This window comes from Crinia signifera, chromosome 2 (genome assembly GCF_055691185.1).
Source record: "Crinia signifera chromosome 2, ASM5569118v1, whole genome shotgun sequence".
In the NCBI taxonomy this organism is placed as follows: domain Eukaryota; kingdom Metazoa; phylum Chordata; class Amphibia; order Anura; family Myobatrachidae; genus Crinia; species Crinia signifera.
The window spans coordinates 268,532,694-268,555,734 of record NC_139218.1 but is presented as its reverse complement, the minus strand read 5'-3'; the positions used below and the strand labels follow the sequence as shown (position 1 = coordinate 268,555,734).

The 23,041-nt window shown below is 45.2% G+C and overlaps 1 protein-coding gene and 1 pseudogene across 5 annotated transcripts in view; one reads left to right on the top strand and one right to left on the bottom strand.

Moving 5' to 3' along the window:
* Positions 1–23,041, top strand: part of HERC2 (HECT and RLD domain containing E3 ubiquitin protein ligase 2) — a 212,299-nt gene that overhangs the window by 41,090 nt on the left and 148,168 nt on the right. For all 5 annotated transcript variants that reach the window (XM_083168587.1, XM_083168588.1, XM_083168589.1 and 2 more), the window contains 4 exons: positions 321–509; positions 633–784; positions 2,184–2,341; positions 21,489–21,602. In XM_083168587.1, coding sequence (XP_083024713.1) covers positions 321–509; positions 633–784; positions 2,184–2,341; positions 21,489–21,602 — 613 coding nt within the window. The remainder of the gene's footprint in view (positions 1–320; positions 510–632; positions 785–2,183; positions 2,342–21,488; positions 21,603–23,041) is intronic.
* On the bottom strand, positions 15,696–15,814 carry LOC146060815 (5S ribosomal RNA; annotated as a pseudogene).

The following is a 23,041-nucleotide window of genomic DNA, read 5'->3' as shown; positions in this document are numbered from 1 at the left end:
CATGGGAAACTGTCATAATCTAACTTATGGATGGTAGAGCATGTTTGAGAATAATGGGGGCAGATGTATTAAGCCTTAACAAGAGGTAAATGCAAGGGTGATAAAGAGAGATAAACATCCAGCCAGTCACATCCTAACTGCCATGTGACAGGCTGTGTTTGAAAAAAGTCAGCAAGGAGCTGATTGGCTGGACGTTTATCTCTCCTCATCACCCTTGCATTTATCTCTTGTTAAGGCTTAATAAATCTGCCCCAATGTATGCAGTAAGCCTTTTTTTCCTGTTTTTTTTTTTTATATTTGAATTATTGCTCCTTCCTTAGGGATCTTTACAAGAAGTGATCAGCTGGGGTTTACTAGGTTGGAAATATTATGCTAATGTGAGCGGCCCGATACAATGTGAAGCTCTTGCTGACCTTGGTGTTACACAGATAGCCTGTGCTGAGAAGTGTTTTTTGATACTCTCCAGAAATGGCAAAGTTTACACTCAAAACTACAACAATAATACACTGGTAAGTTGATTTTTATATTGTTGTGTTTTTTGTTTTTTTTTGGTTATAGTTACAAAATTAAATGTTTTTCACTTAAATATAGTTGTTCTATCTGCTTCAATGTAACCTTTGCTTTACTTCCAGGGACCACAGCTTGTACAGGGTCTTTCTTCTCGTAACATTGTGAAGATTGCTTCTCACTCTGATGGGCAGCACTATCTGGCCTTATCTGCCAATGGTGAACTCTTTTCATGGGGCTGTGGTGATGGCGGCAGACTAGGTCATGGAGACACGGTGTAAGATATTTTTTATGACTGAATGTTTTCCCATAATATAGTATACTAGTCAAAAACGCATACTTCACTGTTTACATCCAGTCTACTGACCTTCACCATTTACCTACACAGGGATGTGTAGTGTTCTATACAAGGCCTTAAGTGTCTCAAAATGAAACTCATTGTTTTGTATTTGAGTCAAGTTTATGACCTTACTTCTAACTATACTGATATTTTCCCAACTCATGTTTTAAAAATAAATACATTTTAACCTGCAACAGTGTATTTGTAGGCAGGGTATCCATATAGGTTTTCCATAATGCAAACATATACTAAACTCTAGCCTCCTTATGCATTGAGGCCTCTAGCCAATTCATTTGAAATTTATTTACATACAGCATAAAAAAGATTGGGCCTGCCAGTCATGTCACAATGGGCAGTGTCCTATTACCTGCAGTAAATTACAATTAATATTATTTAAATTTTTGTACTATTAGCCCTGATACTAGCAGTTATCAGGGATTAAAACCAAATCTATTATAACAAGCCTTTTTTCCCCTATTGTGGCTGTGAAAATGCATAGGTCTTTGACTTATCATACCATTTGTTTTTGCAAAAGCTTTATTTTTTTGGTGGACAGAAAAAGAGGGTTATAATTAGATACCTAGGAAAAAAAATAGTTGGGGGGAAAAAAAGAAATGACTTTTCGCGTGTGTATACCTCTCAGAGGCCCTTATTCTGATTCGGTCGGTACGGGCCGCGTGCGGCCGTACCGCCGATGTTTGGACTCTGCACATGCGCAGAGGTCAATCTGCGCATGTGCAGCCCCCTTCGCCGCAGACGTATTTCGTCCGCCGCAAAGGGGGCGTATAGGGGCGTGAGAGGCTTCATGCCCTCATTTCCCTATGTGTACGCCCCGCGTTTCATGGGCGTTCCCATGCAAACGCGGGGCGTATGCATGGTAATGAGGGCATGACGCCCTCATTACCATGACATGGGGGCGGAAAGCTGACGTCGCCGGATGTCAGCTTTCAGCCCCCATACAAGCTACCACACGGACGATTGTCCGTGTGGTCTTAGCTTGCGGGAGCTGCCGCGGCGTGCGGGCCTGCCTTCGATGGTCGACGACCATCGAATGCAGGGGGCAGCTCCCACCATGGTGGAGGCGTAGCCTCCACCATTATAATGCGGATCGCCAGCCGTCCGTGTACGGACGGCCGTGGCGATCCGTCTGGTGGGCGGCCCTTGGTTTGTGCGGTCGGAGCCCCGTGTGCGGCTCTGACCGCACCAACCAGAATAAGGGCCAATATGTATACAGTTTCAACTTCTGTATAACACTAGATGTCATTTAAACTGAGCAATGAGGAATTTACATTCTTGTGTTTCTTTTGGCTTAAAGTAATGCTAATTTTCTTTTCAGCGCATTAGAGGAGCCGAAGCTAATTTCTGCTCTGTGTGGAAAGCAGACTGGGAAGCAGGTTGTCCATGTCGCCTGTGGCAGCACTTACAGTGCAGCGATCACTGCTGAGGGAGAGCTTTACACCTGGGGCCGTGGCAACTATGGGAGACTGGGACATGGTACGTGTAGGAGTTACTATATACTAATCTAAACTAGTGATATCTGGATGTTTAGTGCATATGCATCTTGATCTGAACATAGCATGCAGTGAAAGTGACACATTTCTAGCACATGAACACAGTTATCAAAGTTGTGGGCAATGTTCACAGAGCTAACCAACACATTTGGCTAGAAAGCAGATTGGTTTAGCTGCAGTATACTGGGAAATTGAGCATGCAACTGCTGAGTGTGACACCGTACTTGCTGATCTTCTGGCCAGATCAGCTTCACAGAGAACACAACATTTGCATAGGGGAGTCTTGTGGGGATGTCATCACTGCCTGACCCTTGCTATACATTGGGGGGTATTCAAATGTTGGTCTGTTCTTTTTTTCACGCCTATTCTCCCTTTTTTTCCACAACATTTATATGTCGTGATATTAGTTTGCTATTCAATTCTTCTGTCTTTTAAAAGTTGACAGTTTTTTAAACATCTTTTACTTCACAGTCATTTTCAATGGGCTTCGTATTCAAATGTTTGGTGATAAGTTTCACGCCTTTTAATAGTCGTCTAAACTTGGTAATTTTCTTGTCATTTTATTCACCTGGGTGTCGGGTGGTGATAAAAGTGTTATTTTTTTTCCTTCAAAAGTAAAGGGGATGGGTTTGTGTGACAGTCTCTGTGCATGATCCATTCGCTAGAAGTGCAGCGTCACTACTGCAGATATGCTTATGGGCAGTGCTGGAGGTCCCAGCAAGTTTGGCAGTGCAGGAGGTGCTGGCATTGCAGGAGTGCTGTCTGTGTCCTCGGTGTTACCAGCTGTGCACAAGGTTCCAGTGGTGTCCGCAGTATGGGTGTGCCGACAGGGGCCTGATCTTTATGCCAGCAGTCTTACACAGGTTGCCAGAGGGTGTGCTTTGGGGGAGTTTGCTGCAGTGCTATATATAGCTGTAAGTACCTTTTTATAGCTTATTTGGCACCCAGTGTCACTAGCTAAAAATACCCCCCATAAACCGCTAAAAAGTATGTGCAGGCTCCAGGAAGGGGGTGTGGCCTAGCAGTGAGGGGAGGCAAGAGTGCAGGTGTCAGGCCTACGGGAGGAGTAAAGATACTACGTGGAAGCACATAGTCCCACCGACGCACGCCAAAGGCATGCAGCGGAAATTTACACTATAATGCAGATGACACATTATGCCACACACCGTAATGCATAGTACATATTATACCACTCACACACATAGCATAGCTTTTTACATATTGTGCCACATAGGTGCCACTTACTCATTGCCGGGGGATTGCATACTCCTTGCCACGCAGGGTTTCATGCTTGTTTCCACGAGGGATTACAAACTAATTTCCATGGTGGGGAAGGGGGTTACATACTTGTTGCCATGGGAGATTTCATGCTGGTTGCCACAGACGTTCCGGGGGCCCTGACACCGCCTTTGACAACCAGGAAGCCCTGCACCCACACTATAATGGACCTGACAAATGGATAAACGAGGGTCTCTCACAGTTTCTCCATCAATGGTAACTGAGCCCGACCCTCACTCTGCCGCTGACTGGCAATGGCTGCTGCTGTCAGTGCGAGCAGGAATTATACACATCACAGACTAGGGATGGCCATCGTTGCCATTGCCATCGATGGTTGCCATCGATGGCAATTTTGAAACTGGCCATCGATAGTGCTAATCTATGCAATGGATTACCATCGATATTTTTACATAGCGATGGTCATCCATTGTGTTTGATTGATTTGGCCTGTGGGCCAATCAAAACATGGGGGCGGGGCTTCACGGGTGTCTGGGGCAGAGCTATGCTCCGTGTCCCAGCACTTTGAAAAAAAAGCAAAACATTGTTTTGCTGTTCCATCGATGGAGGGAAACCATCTGGTTCTCCCCATTGATGGCAAAAGTATTCGACATCAGCCATGAATCATTGATTATTTCAAATAATCGATGGTTGATGGCCATCCCTATCACAGACATGATGCCAATAACCACCAAAGATACGCCTCTCCCCCCCTGCAAACAGCCCCTGTGCCTTTGACACTCCACTCCCCCCCTGCAGCTGTTTCCAGCTGATAGCCGGCAGATGCCTCCCACTGGACGCTCAGTTGCGCCGTGCTGAAGTCCCCACAATAATAGTACTGGTCCCTTCACAATCGCTGCTGACAGCCTGACACAGCCGCAGACACTGCACTGAACAAGCCGCAGCTCTGGTTCCCATGGCTGATTTAGGTGATAGGCTGAGGGAATGGAGGGGAGGACAGCGGGGACAGGAAAGGAGGAACGGCTGGGTAGAGAGGACAGAGGAGATACAACCAGCATGGACTGGAGGATCGGAGGAGCAGCTCAGCAGAAAAGACGGATGAGGTGACAGCAGGCACGAGCGTGATGTAAAGGTCGTTTTAAACATGACCGTTCATAACATCACTTCCACTCCCTATTTAGGCGCCCAAATGAAAATAGTGTCTTAACATTTGAATCCCGGTCACGACAATTTGTTAATAAGGCGCGATTACCGTGAATTTAAAAGCGCCTTACAAATAGATGCCCAAAGACTAACCTTTGAATACCCCCCTAGGCGTCTAAAGAAAAAACATTTGAATAGCAAACCCGACAATTACTTCAAAAGACGTCAGATGCGTGAATTTGAAAGGTGTGATAAATATGACGCCCAAAAGTAAACATTTGAATACCCCCCAATGTGTGTAACTATAGTAGCCTACTCTGTATAGCACTGGCTTACTGATGCATTGTGTGTAACTATAGTAGCCTACTCTGTATAGCACTGGCTTACTGACGCATTACATGTATTACATGTATCTATAGCAGCCTACCCTGTATAGCATGTCTTACTGACATATTGTGTGTATCTATAGCAGCCTACCCTATATAGAACTGGCTTACATTGTGTGTATCTATAGCAGTTCACCCTGTATAGCACTGGCTTACTGATGCATTGTGTGTAACTATAGTGGCCTACCCTGTATAGCACTGGCTTACTGACGCATTACATGTATTACATGTATCTATAGCAGCCTACCCTGTATAGCATGTCTTACTGACATATTGTGTGTATCTATAGCAGCCTACCCTATATAGAACTGGCTTACATTGTGTGTATCTATAGCAGTTCACCCTGTATAGCACTGGCTTACTGACGCATTGTGTGTAACTATAGTAGCCTACCCTGTATAGCACTGGCTTACTGATGCATTGTGTGTAACTATAGTGGCCTACCCTGTATAGCACTGGCTTACTGACGCATTACATGTATTACATGTATCTATAGCAGCCTACCCTGTATAGCATGTCTTACTGACATATTGTGTGTATCTATAGCAGCCTACCCTATATAGAACTGGCTTACATTGTGTGTATCTATAGCAGTTCACCCTGTATAGCACTGGCTTACTGATGCATTGTGTGTAACTATAGTGGCCTACCCTGTATAGCACTGGCTTACTGACGCATTACATGTATTACATGTATCTATAGCAGCCTACCCTGTATAGCATGTCTTACTGACATATTGTGTGTATCTATAGCAGCCTACCCTATATAGAACTGGCTTACATTGTGTGTATCTATAGCAGTTCACCCTGTATAGCACTGGCTTACTGATGCATTGTGTGTAACTATAGTGCCCTACCCTGTATAGCACTGGCTTACTGACGCATTACATGTATTACATGTATCTATAGCAGCCTACCCTGTATAGCATGTCTTACTGACATATTGTGTGTATCTATAGCAGCCTACCCTATATAGAACTGGCTTACATTGTGTGTATCTATAGCAGTTCACCCTGTATAGCACTGGCTTACTGACGCATTGTGTGTAACTATAGTAGCCTACCCTGTATAGCACTGGCTTACTGATGCATTGTGTGTAACTATAGTGGCGTACCCTGTATAGCACTGGCTTACTGACGCATTACATGTATTACATGTATCTATAGCAGCCTACCCTGTATAGCATGTCTTACTGACATATTGTGTGTATCTATAGCAGCCTACCCTATATAGAACTGGCTTACATTGTGTGTATCTATAGCAGTTCACCCTGTATAGCACTGGCTTACTGATGCATTGTGTGTAACTATAGTGGCCTACCCTGTATAGCACTGGCTTACTGACGCATTACATGTATTACATGTATCTATAGCAGCCTACCCTGTATAGCATGTCTTACTGACATATTGTGTGTATCTATAGCAGCCTACCCTATATAGAACTGGCTTACATTGTGTGTATCTATAGCAGTTCACCCTGTATAGCACTGGCTTACTGATGCATTGTGTGTAACTATAGTGGCCTACCCTGTATAGCACTGGCTTACTGACGCATTACATGTATTACATGTATCTATAGCAGCCTACCCTGTATAGCATGTCTTACTGACATATTGTGTGTATCTATAGCAGCCTACCCTATATAGAACTGGCTTACATTGTGTGTATCTATAGCAGTTCACCCTGTATAGCACTGGCTTACTGATGCATTGTGTGTAACTATAGTGGCCTACCCTGTATAGCACTGGCTTACTGACGCATTACATGTATTACATGTATCTATAGCAGCCTACCCTGTATAGCATGTCTTACTGACATATTGTGTGTATCTATAGCAGCCTACCCTATATAGAACTGGCTTACATTGTGTGTATCTATAGCAGTTCACCCTGTATAGCACTGGCTTACTGACGCATTGTGTGTAACTATAGTAGCCTACCCTGTATAGCACTGGCTTACTGATGCATTGTGTGTAACTATAGTGGCGTACCCTGTATAGCACTGGCTTACTGACGCATTACATGTATTACATGTATCTATAGCAGCCTACCCTGTATAGCATGTCTTACTGACATATTGTGTGTATCTATAGCAGCCTACCCTATATAGAACTGGCTTACATTGTGTGTATCTATAGCAGTTCACCCTGTATAGCACTGGCTTACTGACGCATTGTGTGTAACTATAGTAGCCTACCCTGTATAGCACTGGCTTACTGACACAATGTGTGTAACTATAGCAGCCTACCCTGTATAGCTCTGACTTACTGACATATTGTGTGTAAGTTTAGCAGCTCACCCTGTAATAGCACTGGCTTACTGACACATTGTGTTTAACTATAGTAGCCTACTCTATAGTATGAAAGTAATATAAAGGTGTTCAAATCGCACTTAGATTGCATCTTGGTGGATGAAGACACAGGGATGGTGTCCCCACACCATATAAACACGTGAAAGAAAAAGAGCATATGCAAGAGCATATGAAATCGTGTCTCGTTCATCAGTGCTATCAATAGATAATACATCCCTATGAAGGTATATTAGTCTCCTCTTCTCCGCCTCAAACTGGTTTATACAGTAGAGATGACCGCAGTATTGAAAGGGATTCTTGTTATATATGGATACCCATCACCGAAGATGTCAGAGTGGGGAGAAAATACCATACATCCCTATATGGGATTGGGCGTCTCCTCTTATCCGTTTGTATGAAATAAAGTGTGGCCAAAATCGATAATCATCTGACTATACCACTCTCCAGTGGTGTGTACATAAGGAGAGAGATAAGTGTGCCACGTGTGCTGTTCATCAAGGCTTGTCGGCCTTTTTGTATGCTGTACACTGTGTTGTCAGGACATAATTACCCATTTCCTTGTCTGCACTAAATAGGTGCTGGACTTGAAGTGTTCGGAAGAAGCCTGCTGTGTCTGTAAGGAGGATATTTATCAAATATTGGAGAGAGCTAAGGTACCAACCAATCAGGTCTTAGCTGACATTTTTGAAACACAGGCCGTAACATGGCAGTTAGAAGCTGATTGGCTGTTAATTTATCTCTTTCCAACCTTTTTCAGTCGGATAACTTGTTATAATTTATTATCCACGTGGCCTACAATTGGTAATGGTAAAGTATGGCGAGCGAGGCACCATACGAGGGTACTTGGTACACTAATTGAGGGTCTATGTCGACTGTTGTTGACCTAGGCACTAAAAATCTTAAAAAGTCATGTCGACCTTTTGCTTGTCTCAACCATAGTGCATGTAGACCTTTTCACTGTCGACCAATAGTGGTTGACCTAATGACCGTTGACCTAGTTATAGTCGACCTAATAATACACTTTTTGACAAACAGCAATGCTAATATTGCATTGTGTGTATTATTTTAGCACAAACTTGTTAGGAAGATGCAAAATATCAGTCACTGTGAACTAGGGGCCTCACTGCAGCGCTTTGTGAAGCGGCCATTTTGTTTACTGAGGTAACTATTTGAATGGGCCGCAACCTACTGTATGAACTCCCCAGGCATTTGTAACATTACTGAAATTACAGGATTTTAATGGCTATTTTAAATACTGTATGGACCAAAGCAAGGAACCCTCTGAGATGTGTGTAAACAGGAGAATGATGGGGTAATGGCTAGGTCTCCTCCTAGACCAAGGAACCCTCTGAGATGTCCTGTATGTAGACACAAGAATGATGAGGTAATGGCTGCATCTCCTCATAGACCAAGGAACCCATCTGAGTTGTGTGTAGACAGCAGAATGATGAGGTAATGGCTATGTCTCCTCATAGATCAAGAAACCCTTTGAGATGTCTGTAGATAGGTGAAAGGAACAAAGGAACCCTCTGAGATGTATGTAGACAGAAGAATCATGGGTAATGGCTATGTCTCCTCATAGACCAAGGAACCATCTGAGATGTGTGTAGACAGGAGAATGATGGGTAATGGCTAGGTCCTTCTTATAGACCAAGGAGCCCTCTGAGATGTGTGTAGACAGAATAATCGGGTAATGGCTAGGACTTCTCATAGACCAAGGAACCCTCTGAGATGTGTGTAAACAGGAGAATGATGGGGTAATGGCTAGGTCTCCTCCTAGACCAAGGAACCCTCTGAGATGTCCTGTATGTAGACACAAGAATGATGAGGTAATGGCTGCATCTCCTCATAGACCAAGGAACCCATCTGAGTTGTGTGTAGACAGCAGAATGATGAGGTAATGGCTATGTCTCCTCATAGATCAAGAAACCCTTTGAGATGTCTGTAGATAGGTGAAAGGAACCAAGGAACCCTCTGAGATGTATGTAGACAGAAGAATCATGGGTAATGGCTATGTCTCCTCATAGACCAAGGAACCATCTGAGATGTGTGTAGACAGGAGAATGATGGGTAATGGCTAGGTCCTTCTTATAGACCAAGGAGCCCTCTGAGATGTGTGTAGACAGAATAATCGGGTAATGGCTAGGTCTTCTCATAGACCAAGGAACCCTCTGAGATGTGTGTAGACCTATTTAAAAAAGTAAATGTACACATGTTTTATTTTATATATTCTGACACTGTAGCCGCCAAGCATTCACCCAGCATGGAGACGCTTCAAATGAGGAAATAACCACAGGGATACAGTATTATTCACCACTCATTTTATTACTCAAATTGTTGTTGGCAATAACACATGATGGGGTATAAGATGGGAATTCTGTTGAAGATGGGATGTTGCCCATAACAACCAATCAGATTCTATCTAGTATCTCCTAGACAATACTAAATAAATAATTAGTCTATTATCTAGACTACTCATTTATTTAGTATCGTATAGGAGATAATAGATACAGTCTGATTGGTTGTTATGTGCAATATTCTATATTTAACAGAAGTTAAAATGTAGTGGAACGCCTCTACATTGGGAGTGCATGCCACTCAGTGATGGTGACAGGGGTGCATAGCACTCCTTGCATGGTGTAGGGGGTGCATGCCACTCCAGTGACAGGGATGCTTGCCACTCCGTAAATGGTTACGGGGGCACATGCCACTCCCTTGACGGTGACGGGGGTGCATACCACTCCGTGGATGGTGACGGGGGCGTATACCACTCTGTGGGTGGTGACGGGGGGCGTATACCACTCCAGAGATGTTTCCTGGGTCTCTTGCCACTCCGTGTAGGTTTCCTCGGTCTCTTGCCACTCCATGGATGCTTCCTGGGACTCTTGCCACTCTGTGGATGCTTCCTGGGACTCTTGCCACTCCATGGATGCTTCCTGAGACTCTTGACACTCCTTGGATGTTTTCTGGGGCGAATACCAGTCCATGGATAATGGGTTCTCTTGCCACTCCGTGGATGTTTCCGGGGTCTCTGGCCACAATGTGGATGTTTCCGGGGGTGAATACCACTCCTTGGATGTTTTCGGGGGCGAATACCAGTCCATGGATAATGGGTTCTCATGCCACTCCGTGGATTGGAACGGGGGCTCTTGCCTCTCCATGGATGGTGATGGGAGCGTATACCATTCCGTTGATTGTGACGGGGGCTCTTGCCACACCGTGGATATTAACGGGGGCGAATTCCTCAATGGTGAGGAAGCCTGTCTCTCCCTTGGTGCCGATGGGGCCTGTCTCGCCCTTGGTGCCGGTGGGGCCTGTCTCTCCCTTGGTGCCGGTGGTGCCTTTCTCTCGCGGGGAGGCGGTGGTGCCTTTCTCTCGCAGGGAGGCGGTGGTGCCTTTCTCTCGCAGGGAGGCGGTGGTGCCTTTCTCTCGCGGGGAGGCGGTGGCGCCTTTCTCTCGCGGGGAGGCGGTGGGGCCTGTCTTACCCGCGGTGCCGGGGGCATCTGCCTCTCCCGGGGTTCTTGTTTGGCTTGACTCTCTGATGGCAATTGGGCCATTTCTCCTCTTGTAGCAAGTTTCACTCACTGAGTCACCTTAATTAAAGATAAAATAGAAATATTTAATAACAAATAAGCTATACGCAAATATCCCTTCTAGTCATAATGGACGGAAACACAAGGAACAAAGGAAAAATCATTTGATGGTGAGTAACCATCGACCAATTTTTCCTCTGTGCGGGTGCTTACGCGTGAATGTGTAAGCGTACGCGTTGCAGCATAGTGCAGGTATTTGTGTGGCGGGGTGGGCGTGCCTTTGGCGGGATGGAGTTTACCTGCTTGATAGGCAGAGAAAATAGGCAGCCAAGCGAGCCCTTTACGCTACTATACGTGACCTCTCTGGGCGCCATGAAAAGCAAAAAGTGAATATGGTCCCCGATCTCCTGTCACAATGTTACAATTTATTTCACTGGAGACGAATAACCATTTCAGCTCATATTGATCGCCAAAAATGTTGGGGGTCATTGGGAACCGGCAGTGATATAAATAGTAAATAACCCCTCAGGTTTGGACAAAGACCCCCTGAAACACCCACTAAATTGGGACATAACCACCTTCTATGCTATGACATGCCCACTTTCACGTGAGCCTCGCCCCCTTAAGAAATCCATGAAGAACCCTAATTGCTCAAACAAAAAAGTATGAATAGAAATAAGGGTGCACTTACCTTGCCAATATAGAACGGGACGCAGCGCACGGCTGCTCCCGTTAGTCTCCTCTTTCCTCCTCTCTCTCCTTGCTCCTCTCCAAACACAATATATGAACTGAAAATGCTGAATAATCAGACACGTTCAAAAGCTCTGACTGCACAAGTCGGGACCAGGCAACAGAATGACTCCTAGTGTTCCGTCCTGGCTCACCAGGCATTGTGACATCATAGAATCACTGTTATGTCATCACAGGGCCATTGTGATGTCATCACACAGGTATTAGCAGCAGCCATACAGGCAAATATATGTATACAAATAAAGTGGTGCCCATACACTAGTAAGATTTATCTTCAGATCTGGCTGGTTGGAACAAAAACATGGTTATGGATGAGTGACAGTTTGTCAGTTTTCCAACATTTCCAAGCAAATGATCAACTGTCATTTGCTCTCATCCATAACCATGTTTTTGTTCCAAGCAGCCAGATCTGAAGATAAATCTGCGTGTGTATGGCCACCTTTAGACTATGTGTATGTATAAGCAAGGGCAGAATAGCATATCTCCTACCTGCCTCAATTTACAACCCTGAAAGGGGAAATATATTACCAAAATGGGAGGCGCGTTGCAGATTGGGGCAGGTTTTTTTTATACCACTATAACCTGTCTTAATGCTGTCAAGTGTATCAGGCCTTGCCAAGTACCATACTAAAGTTTGGGTAGGGGTCTGTCAGTGCTGCTTCAGCCTCTGTGCTCTCAGAAGGTCAGTTCGGGCACCGCTACTGGTCATGTGCAACCCTGATAAAGCCATTAAAGTGAAATGCGCACTGGCGGAACACCTGTGTTGTTATGGTAACAGTGATAGGTTACTGTGTGTGGCCTAGACAGAAGGGCTCAAAAGTGGAGTTACCTGTAAGCCATAGGATAGATAGCTGCCGAAGGCTGATTGGATATACTGAATCACCTCTATGCAATATTGTTAGCAAACGAGATATTGATAAAGATATCGCTTCACCTGGTGGGCGAACGATCTAGGTCTTAAACACTGAATGATACCATTAACGATTTATAAACAGAATGTTGGGAGTGAATCACTGCTCTCTGACCGTCAGTGCAACATCTACCTACCCTGTATATCACTGGCTTACTGACACATTGTGTAACTATACACGCCTACCCTGTATATCATGTTTTACTGACAAATTGTGTGTAACTATAGCAGCCTACCCTGTATAGCACATCTTACTGACACATTGTGTGTATCTATAGCAGCCTGCCCTGTATAGAACTGGCTTACTGACACATCATGTGTATCTATGGCAGCCTACCTGTATGGCACTGGCTTACTGACTCTTTGTGAGTAACTATAGCAGTTCCCCCTGTATAGTACTGGCTTGCTGACGCATTGTGTGTAACTATAGTAGCCTACTCTGTATAGCACTGGCTTACTGACACATTTTATGTAAATTTAGCAGCTCACCCTGTAATAGCACTGACTTACTGACACATTGGGCCAAATGTAATAGGTTGAGAGTTTCAGAAAGTGAGAGATTTTGGGAGAGTTTTCCCATGTTTTTTAAAGCAGCAATCAATTACACTGCAAAACCAGGTTCATTTTGCCATGTAATTGATTGCTGCTTTAAAAAACATGGGAAATCTCTGCCAAAATCTCTCACTTTCTGAAACTCTCACCCTATTACATTTGGCCCCCTGTGTTTAATTATAATAGCCTACCCTGTATAGCACTAGTTTACTGACACCTTGTGTGTAACTATAGTAGTCTACTCTGTATAGCACTGGCTTACTGACACATTGCATTTAATTATAGTAGCCTACCCTGTATACTGTATAGCATTGGCTTACTGACGCATTGTGTGTAACTATAGCAGCTCACCCTGTATAGCAACTGGCTTACTGACACAGTGGGTGAAATGTAATAGGGTGAAAGATTCAGAAAGTGAGAGATTTGGTAAGAAATCTCCAGTTTTTTTTAAAGTGGCAATCATTTACACTGCAAAATCAAACTGGTTTTGCAGTGTAAATGATTGTCGCTTTAAAAAAACTGGAGATTTCTTACCAAATCTCTCACTTTCTGAATCTCTCACCCTATTACATTTCACCCAGTGTGTGTATCTATAGCAGCTCACCCTGTATAGCCCTGGCTTACTGATTAAACCATCTGTGCTGAAGCCTGGATATCACTAAAACATGCACTGTTGGTGTGCCTTGAGGACCGTGGTTGGGAAAGCCTGCCCTAGAGTATCAGAATTTTTCCACGGCACCCCTAGGCCCCAAAAAATATATATGGACAACCAACCTGTATAACACTAGCTTACAGAAGCATTGTGTGTAGCTATATTAACCTACTCTGTATAGCACTGGCTTACTGACACATTGTGTGTATGTGAAACCATACCTCCCAACATGACCCTCTCCAGGAGGGACACAATGCTCTGTTTGTGGACTTCCCTCTTAATTTATGATTACCATTGTAGATGTGTGCGAATCAATAAACTCACTGACACCTGTGTAGCTTCAAACAGGTGCGTCTTTATTCCAGCTCCGGCTAACACTGGCTGCCCGGCCAGTCGTGTGACCGGAAGTGATGTCACAACCTGGGTACTACAAATAACGAAGATGCATCAGATGCATCTACATCCCCCCTTTTGAACTTAGAGGACACAACATGCATGGTTATAACAACAATTTAGAATAACAATGAAGATAAAAATGAAAGAGAAAGACTACATAGCAAAGTCTTGGAACTTGGGATTGGGCTTGGACACCTGCCCGGACCTGGTGATGGTGTGCTGTGAGCCCATGGGATTGTCCTGGACAGTTTGGGAGGGCTCTGCTACTGGTAAGGTCTCTGGGATGGGATTGTCCAAATTATGTGAACCATCAGTAGCATTGGTTGCAGCAGTGGCAGTCAGGGCCGGCGCCACCACTAGGCAGCCTTAGGCATTTGCCTAGGGTGCCGGCCACTGGAGGGCGGCATTCTGGAGCAGCTCCCCCCACTTACCACTCCAGGTAAGCATCGCCTCAAAAGCCCCCCCTCCCCCGGGACTCGGCGGCCGCATCACCCCCTCCCCCCCGGGACCCGGCGGTGGCGGCTCCCCCAGGATGCAGTGGCCGCATTCCTCCGTCTCCCCCCTGGACTCGGCGGAGACCGCAGTACCCCTGCAGACTCGGTGCATCACCCCTTTCCCCGGATTTGGCGGCAGCGCTAGCCGCTTCAAGCACCCCCCACCCTCGGCGGTGGCCGCTTGACCTCCCAAGCCATCACTCACCCCCCGCATCACTCACCCCCCCCCGTGCACAGGTAAGTGAGCGGGCGGGCAGGGGGGCGCGCGCATCCCCCCACGCCTGGGGCGCTGCTGTGCGTTGCACCGGCCCTGGTGGCAGTAACTGATGGACCCGACTGTGCAGAGTCCTCTTCAGCTGTACTGAGCAGGTGCCGGTGATTGCACTCATACAAGGCATCATCAGACTGCACCACATAACTATTGGGACGTTCTGCTGGACGCTGCATCTCTGCTGTTCTATCAAAGCCTTGCTCAGTCTGTATGTGGTAAACACTGGGGGGGTTTTCGTCAGAGGAAGAGTCCGACAAAAGAAAGAAAAAAACGCTTTTTGGGCGCACTCCTTTGTTAAAGATGTAGTTTGATGATTTTAAAACATAGCTTTTATTTAGACTTTATTTAAAATAGATGGCACAATAGTGATTAATAATTAGATATAAAAATGTAGTGTGATCCTTGGACTGGTTTAGTTCCAGGGATATTCGCAAATTAGTCACACATTTAATTTGTCATTCAAGCACTGATGTTATCAGAGGTATGATTACCAATGATTATAGGCAGTGAAATGATTCGATTCCCCTAAATATGAACGATATTGTGCTTAATAGCATCAGGTAATACACCTAGATTGGTGGTACGGGGAAAAGGAAAAACGATATCACAGCCTCTATATAGGTTTATAAATTCTTTAATAGACACTCACTCTGGCAGTCATGTTACAGGTGTTTGTTTGATACGGCGGCTTATACCCCTAATTTTAATATTGCCACACCTGGGCTTCCCCAGGGGTCTCCCACCTGGGTACTGTCCTGGCCCTCCACTGCTTGGCTTCCAAGTTCGGGGAGGGTTTGGGCAGACCAGTGGGGTATGGTGGCAATATATTAGGGTTTAGTATCTATTCACAAATAGCCTGTTGAGCTGCAAAGGGAGGTGGCTCACCAGGCGCAGCACCTGAGTCACACTGTTACTGAAAAAGTATATATATATATATATATATATATATATATATATATATATATATATATATATATATATAAATATATTGAGTTTTACTTTAACCTTACCTTAACTACTGAGGGGTAGAAAAAAGGCAGAAAAAAGCATAGTGTGTTACACAGTAATTAATTTAGCATCAAGATTTGTGACACAATAAGTGATTAGCAATTAGGTTGTCACCGAATATTTAAGCGCTGATGAGAGACAGTAGCGTCAAAAAGGCATTGATCAATTTCAGTATTTCACTGGATACATTAGGTCTCCATGGGATACAAAGTAAAAGGTAACTGTGTCTGATCACTCATCTATAACAGTTGCATGTTGCTTTTGTAGCGATATGAAAGACGTGATAACAGACACTCTGTACACACTATGAAAGTTGCTGAACGCAGTCTGATTGTAGTTACAAGTGGTACCAACCCGGTTTGTCAAAAAGCTCATAAATGAATTGTAGAGCACATCTCCGAGGGGAGATAATCACAATTGGGACAGGTATAGCTGCCAGTACAGGGAGCGCTACCCGACTGCTTACTGCAGTGAGGTGCGCTTGTCTAACCTGATGCCGCTGCCTGAGTTAGCGGCTGGACGGGGATAGGGTTCCTGGGTGATCGCGCTGGCAGGCGGCGAGGCTGTAAGTGGAGACAGAGACCGGCCGGGTACTCTGCGCCGGAGCCGGACGCGTGGGAATCAGGATACCTGGTCTCTCGCTGGCTGAGCCGGAGCTTCCTGGGGAGCGTGTGCGAGGCGGCGTATGGACGCTGTGAGTTGCTGCCGGTGCTGTGTTGACGATCAGAGAGGTGAGAGGCTGGAAATCGGGACTGGACACGTGTTTCGCCTATGGGGCTTCTTCTTTAGGGGGGCCTACTGGTGATGTGCTGAAAGTCCCAAAAGTTGGCAAACTCTGCAAACTCTCTGCTTTTGAATTGCATGGCATTATCGGTGATGAGCTGCTGCGGAGTGCCATGTGCTGCAAAGTGCCTTTTTAGTTTTGATATTACCATCAGGCTTGTGGTGGTTGTGAGGTAGTTAATTTCAAACCAGCCTGAGTAAGAGTCCACAAGCACCATGTACTCCTTCCCCCTCCATTCAAACAGGTCAGCCTCCAGGATGGACCAAGGAAGGTTCGGGATGTCGTGGAGCAGCATGGGCTCCCGTGGCTGATGTCGATGCAGGGTATTCCAGGGGGCACAAAGAGACACGGCTTGTTCAATGTCACCATACATAGAGGGCCAGAATGCAGTTTCTCGGGCCCTGCGCTTGGTGGCTTCCAGGCCTGCATGGCCCTGGTGCAACTGCTGGGTGTATGAGGACTGTAGAGCGGCTGGGATCACAAAGCTGTGACCTCGCATAATGACACCATCAACTATGGTGAGTTCATCCCTCATGCAGAAGAAGGGACGTAAACAGTGAGGAAAGTCTCTGGATGAGGGTGGCCAGCCATTGAGGATGACGTCAGCAAGACACTGGGAGAGCTCATCAGTGCTGGTGGCCACACGCAGCTCCTCCATCCATTTAGTGGGAAGGACTTCTACAGCCATGACCTCGAACTCGTCCTCAGGGCTGCCCAAGTCAGTAGAAGGCAGGAATTCCCTGGACTATGCATCAGCAACGTACATTTATTTACCTGGCTTGTAAATAACGTCCAAATTGTACCTTTGGAGCTTAAGCATCATGCTTTGTATACGGGAAGAGGCAGAGTGTATAGGTTTCCTCAGGATGCTGATTTGGGGTTGATGATCTGTTTCAGTCTCGACAGGACGGCCATAGATGAAGTCATGGAAACGTGTGCAAGCAAAGACAAGTGCCAACAGTTCTTTTTCGATTTGTGCATATCTTATTTCCGTGTCAGTGAGGGCCCTGGATGCAAATGCCATCGGCTTGCGGAGTTGAAGGCATACAGCCCCCTAGGCCACTTTGTGAAGCAGCAGCAAGAACAACAGGATCATGCACGTTGAAGTGCTGCAAAACTGGCGGTTGTGTGAGCATGGTCTTTAGTTGGTTGACAGCAGCTGTGTGTGTGTCCAACCAACACCACTCAGAGTCCTGTTGCAGTAGCTGCCGCAAAGGTGCAGTGGTAGATGCTGTACTGTGGCAGAAACTTGTTTAGGTAGTTGGTCATCCCCAGGAAGCGCTGGAGTGCCAATTTGTCTGCTGGGAGGGCCATCTGCAGGACGGCAGAGACCTTGTTGGGGTCTGGCAGGACGCCCTTGTCGGTGAGGAGGTGGCCCACGTATGCCACCTCCATGACTCTGAACCTGCATTTGTCAGGGTTGAGCTTGAGGTTGAGGCGCAAGCCCTTTGGAGTACCTGGTGGAGGCATTGATCATGCTGCTCTCTGTTGCGGCCCCAGACGAGGATGTTGTCAGCGATGATGTCACAGGGAGAGCCAGCGAACAGTTGCTCCATGCATCGCTGGAAGACTTTGCTGCCCGTGGTGATGACATCGGGCATGCGGAGGAAGATGTAGCGCCCAATAGGGGTCATGAAGGCAGTAAGCAAGGAAGAGGCTATGTCCAGAGGGATCTGCCAAAACCCACACTTGGCATTCAGGGTGTTAAAGACTGTTGCACCTGCCATGTCGGCGATCACCTGCTCGATGGTGCGGAGTGGGTGGTAGGGGCGTAAAAGTGCCTTGTTTAGGTGCACTGGCTCAATGCATAAGCGTACAGTCCCATCTTTTTTAGCAGCTGCTACCATTGCAGACACCCATTGTGTTGCTTCTTCAATTGGTGCAATGACACCTAGCTGCGTCATTCTGTGTAGCTCTTGGATGATTTTGTCCTTCATTACAATGGGGACTCTGCGGGGAGCACAAACAGTGGTGGCAATAGAGTCATCCAGCCTCATGCGATATGTGATGGGTAGTTTTCCTAGTGTGCTGTTATCAAATAAGTCTTTGAAATCTTTCATTTCTGGGACAGTCATTTGAATAGCGTGTACATCAGGCCCCAGTGGTTTTTCTGAGCCGACTTGTGCTGACACGCGGTATTTCATGCCCTACCATCCACTAGGGCATGGAGGGAGAATATAATAGTGTGCTGAGTGCAGCGAGGCACCGAGCCCGACGCATAGTGAGCACACGCAGGGCACTTTTTCAGTGTCCATGTCGACTAGTTTATGTCAACATTAGGGACAAAAAAGTCAAAAGGTCAACCTTCCCATTGTTGACCTAATGCATGTGTCGACCTTTTGACCCTGACCACCTTAACCATATTGACCTTTTCCAAGCCCTGTTGAACTTCAGTGGTCAACTCAATGACCCATACGCGTTTTGGTTGCGTTGGTTGGTGCGTTGGTGTGCTTACACTCTATGTGGAAGGTGTGCCTATACTCTATGGGGGGATGTGTGTCTATACTCTATTACACAGGTTCTCAAACTTGGTCCTCAGGACCCCACACAGTGCATGTCTTTAAGGTCTCCTCACAGAATCACAAGTAAGATAATTAGCTCCACCTGTGGATCTTTTAAAATGTGTCAATGAGTAATGAGTGCACCTGTGAGCTGCGTGGGGTCCTGGGGACCGAGTTTGAGAACCCCTGCTCTATTGCATTTTATTATTTTTAAAGTTTAACTTTAACCCCTTATAAAAAAAGGAAATTTCATTAAATAAGCCATTCATTTAAAAAAAAAAAAAAAAAAAAATAACACTTATCACCACCCGACACCCAGGAGAATAAAATGACAAGAAATTGACCAATTTTAGACGACTATTAAAAGGCGTGAAACTTATCACCAAACATTTGAATACGAAGCCCATTGAAAATGACTGTGAAGTAAAAGAGGTTTAAAAAACTGTCAACTTTTAAAAGACGGGGAAGATTTGAATAGCAAACTAATATCACGGCATATAAATGTTGTGAAAAAAAGGGAGAATAGGCGTGAAAAAAAGAACAGACCAACATATGAATACCCCCCAATGTTCTTCAATGTAGTTAGGAAATGGGAATGTATGCAAGGAAATCATGACATGATCATCCATTTGCTGTATGGAGTCCAATCCTGGGACATTGGAATCCATCCGGGGAAAAAAAAAAAAGGCCATGAACCCCCCCCCAACCCACCGCTGCACACAATAACTTACATGAACATAGTGGCTGGGGAGTGGGCAGGTGGTGGTGGAGGTGGAGCAAGTGGCTTATCTGTGCGGGGGTGTGGCCTGTGCAGCGTGAGACTTCTGACATCATGTCACACTGCGCAGAGTGGCACACCGGGTTGGGAACATCCGGGCAGCGTCTGAGTGCGTGCTCAGAAGCTTCCTGGCATTAAACTATGCATACACAGTCTAATTGCAAAATCCCAGGATTGAAAACTCAAATCCCAGGGTTTGAAATCCCGGCAATTTTGGGGCCAAATCCTGAGATCTCTTCAATCCAGATCCCGATATTGGCCACCCTAATTTGCTCCCAAATGGTGGAAAACAGGCAAAACCAATTGTTTGGGTAAATTTGTTAAATCAAATGGATTTAACCAATTTGTCTGAATGACCTATTTTCCATTATTTGGGTGCAAATGGTTGATTGTCCTTTGTTCCCATACAGTACCAGATTTTTGTTCCCACCAGACAAATTTGACAGTTAAATCTTTAGGTGTGTACCCAGACCAGGTGATGTATTAAGGATATAAATGATTGTGCACAGATGGTTTCATCATACTGACGAAGTCCCTTTGACTTACACAGGGTGCATGTGGTGAGATTTCCACAATTTTTCTATTGAGTTTTGCTTATAGAAGCAGAATCGAAATCAAATGTTTTTTTTTTAGCAGCATTTGATGCAGACTCTGTCCCAATGCGCGTTCACGTTTAGTAGAAATTGAAAAGAAAAATAGTCCTGGCATGCAAGATTATATAGTAGAAATTTAATCTAAAGGCATAGCAAATTGAATTACACGTTGAACCGTGTGTACCCACTATTAATCCTGGATAAACTTACAACCTGTATTGTTAGGGTTCTCTGAAGATTGGGTTTGTAGTGTTCATTCTAGCACCTGCTATCTTTGAAAACCCATGCAGTTCCTCTTCCATTCCTGGGGTGTCTGTCTGCTGTAGTGCTTCTAGCACAGCATGGTCTGTATATCAGCACTGATATGCAAACCAGACCTGTGCCAGAAACACCACAGCAGACCGCGACACCCCAGGCAGGGAAGAGGAACTGCATGGGTTTTCAAATATATGGCAAGGGCTACAATGAACACTAGGATTGTGAACCACTGAACTACTGTTTAGGAATTGTATATGCTGTGGCACCTTCTAAGTTGCTAGTGTGTATATTATTGAATATATGTTAGAACTAGTTATGTGGTGGTGAATATAAACAATGCATTTGGACCTAGGTAAGTTTTTCAGTTGCACATTTTGCTTTTTAATGCATTTCGTCCATTCTCTTATTTTGAAGTGTGTGATTGTTGGTGCAGAAGACTGTACTGTAATATTTTCCTTCTCAGAGGAGTTTGATCACCACAGAGATATACAGAGTACTCCTACTCCAACTCCAACCTAGGCATAGGCTGCATTGGGAAAGAAAACCTTATAATTGTCTAATGTTTCCTCTTTCATAGGCTCTAGCGAGGACCAGACAGTACCAATGTTGGTAACAGGACTTAAAGGACTTAAGGTTGTTGATGTTTCCTGTGGAAGTGGCGACGCTCAGACCCTGGCAGTGACTGAGAATGGTCAGTAGATTAATTCTGATAAAATTGTTACTTTTCCACCCCAAATTGATTTTTTTTTTTTTGTACGAACACATTTCACAAACTGTGTATATGCGAGCACATTCATTCCTAAATCAAGCACCAGAATGTTCTCCAAAAGGAAATATAGGGGGAAATTTATTAGGATGAGAGATTCAGAAAGTGAGAAATTTTGGTAAGAAATCTCCAGTTTTTTAAAAGTGGCAATCATTTACACTGCAAAATCAAACTGGTTTTGCAGTGTATATGATTGCAGCTTTAAAAAACGGGTGTGATATAGGGGTCCGACAGTCGGGATCCCGACAGTCATTAGCCCGACATCGGGATCCTGACTGGCCGGACTTGCTGCGCTTGCCACGCTGCGGGCTACGCTCACCACCTATTCTACTCTCCCTCTACGGGGGTTGTGGACCCCCACGAGGGAAAATAGCGGGTGGCCGTCGGGAACCAGGCTGTCCTTGTTTTGACAGTCGGGGTCCCGACGTTGGGTAAATGCCTGTCGGGATCCCGACTGTTGGGTCTCCGTCCGGCACCCTAAAAAACCTTGGTGATTTCTTACCAAATCTCTCATTTTCTGAATCTCTCATCCTATTACATTTCACCCTTTGTTTTATTTGTGAGTAAATATGCAAAAGTAGCCATTCTCAATGTATTTACCCCCCACTTGGATGATGGGGAAAATATAAATTTATGTTTAGTATAAAACCTTTGTGTAGAAGAGCTGCAGTTTTTACTTGCTTATGTTGTTATGTAGATCACATGTGGGAAGCATTGAGTTTGTTTTTTCAGCATTTAAATGCATTCTGCAAATTCCATATTGTACCCTTGCCAATGTGCAGACTGAAGATAAAATATCAAATCAGTGTGTGGGCGTGGGCAGTCGTAGTCATTTTCTGATAAGATGTAAGTTTACAGTGTAGATAATTGAAGGCTCTTTATAGAGCCAAAAAAAGTGAATGTTATTGGTATGTTTCGTTTTATACTTCTTCTTGCGGGTAGTGAACCTCCTGTGAGGTTAATTGTCTGAACCTTGATGTGCAAGTGTGATTTGTTCCACCGGGCAAGCACCTCCATTTCTAATGGACAAGAGTGGACCTGGGTATACTCCAGCATAGTCCCCAGAATTATTAACTGGAGAAAAAGCTTGATGATTGGCATGGATGGGTAAATATGCATCCGGAATGTACAATTAAGTCATAAAGTCCCCTGGCTCCATGACCAGGATAGTGCTTCAGATGGGGTGTGGCTTGAAAGGTCAACTGTCTAGCTAGACAGTCAATAGATCGGCATGGTCAAAGGTCTACATGGAAAAGGTTGACATGGGTTTTTCAGGTATTTTGTCAATGTCAACATGGGTCCCCAAATAGTGTTGCACATACCCTCGCATGGCTCGCTTCACTCTCCATGCTCTGGGCCTGGTG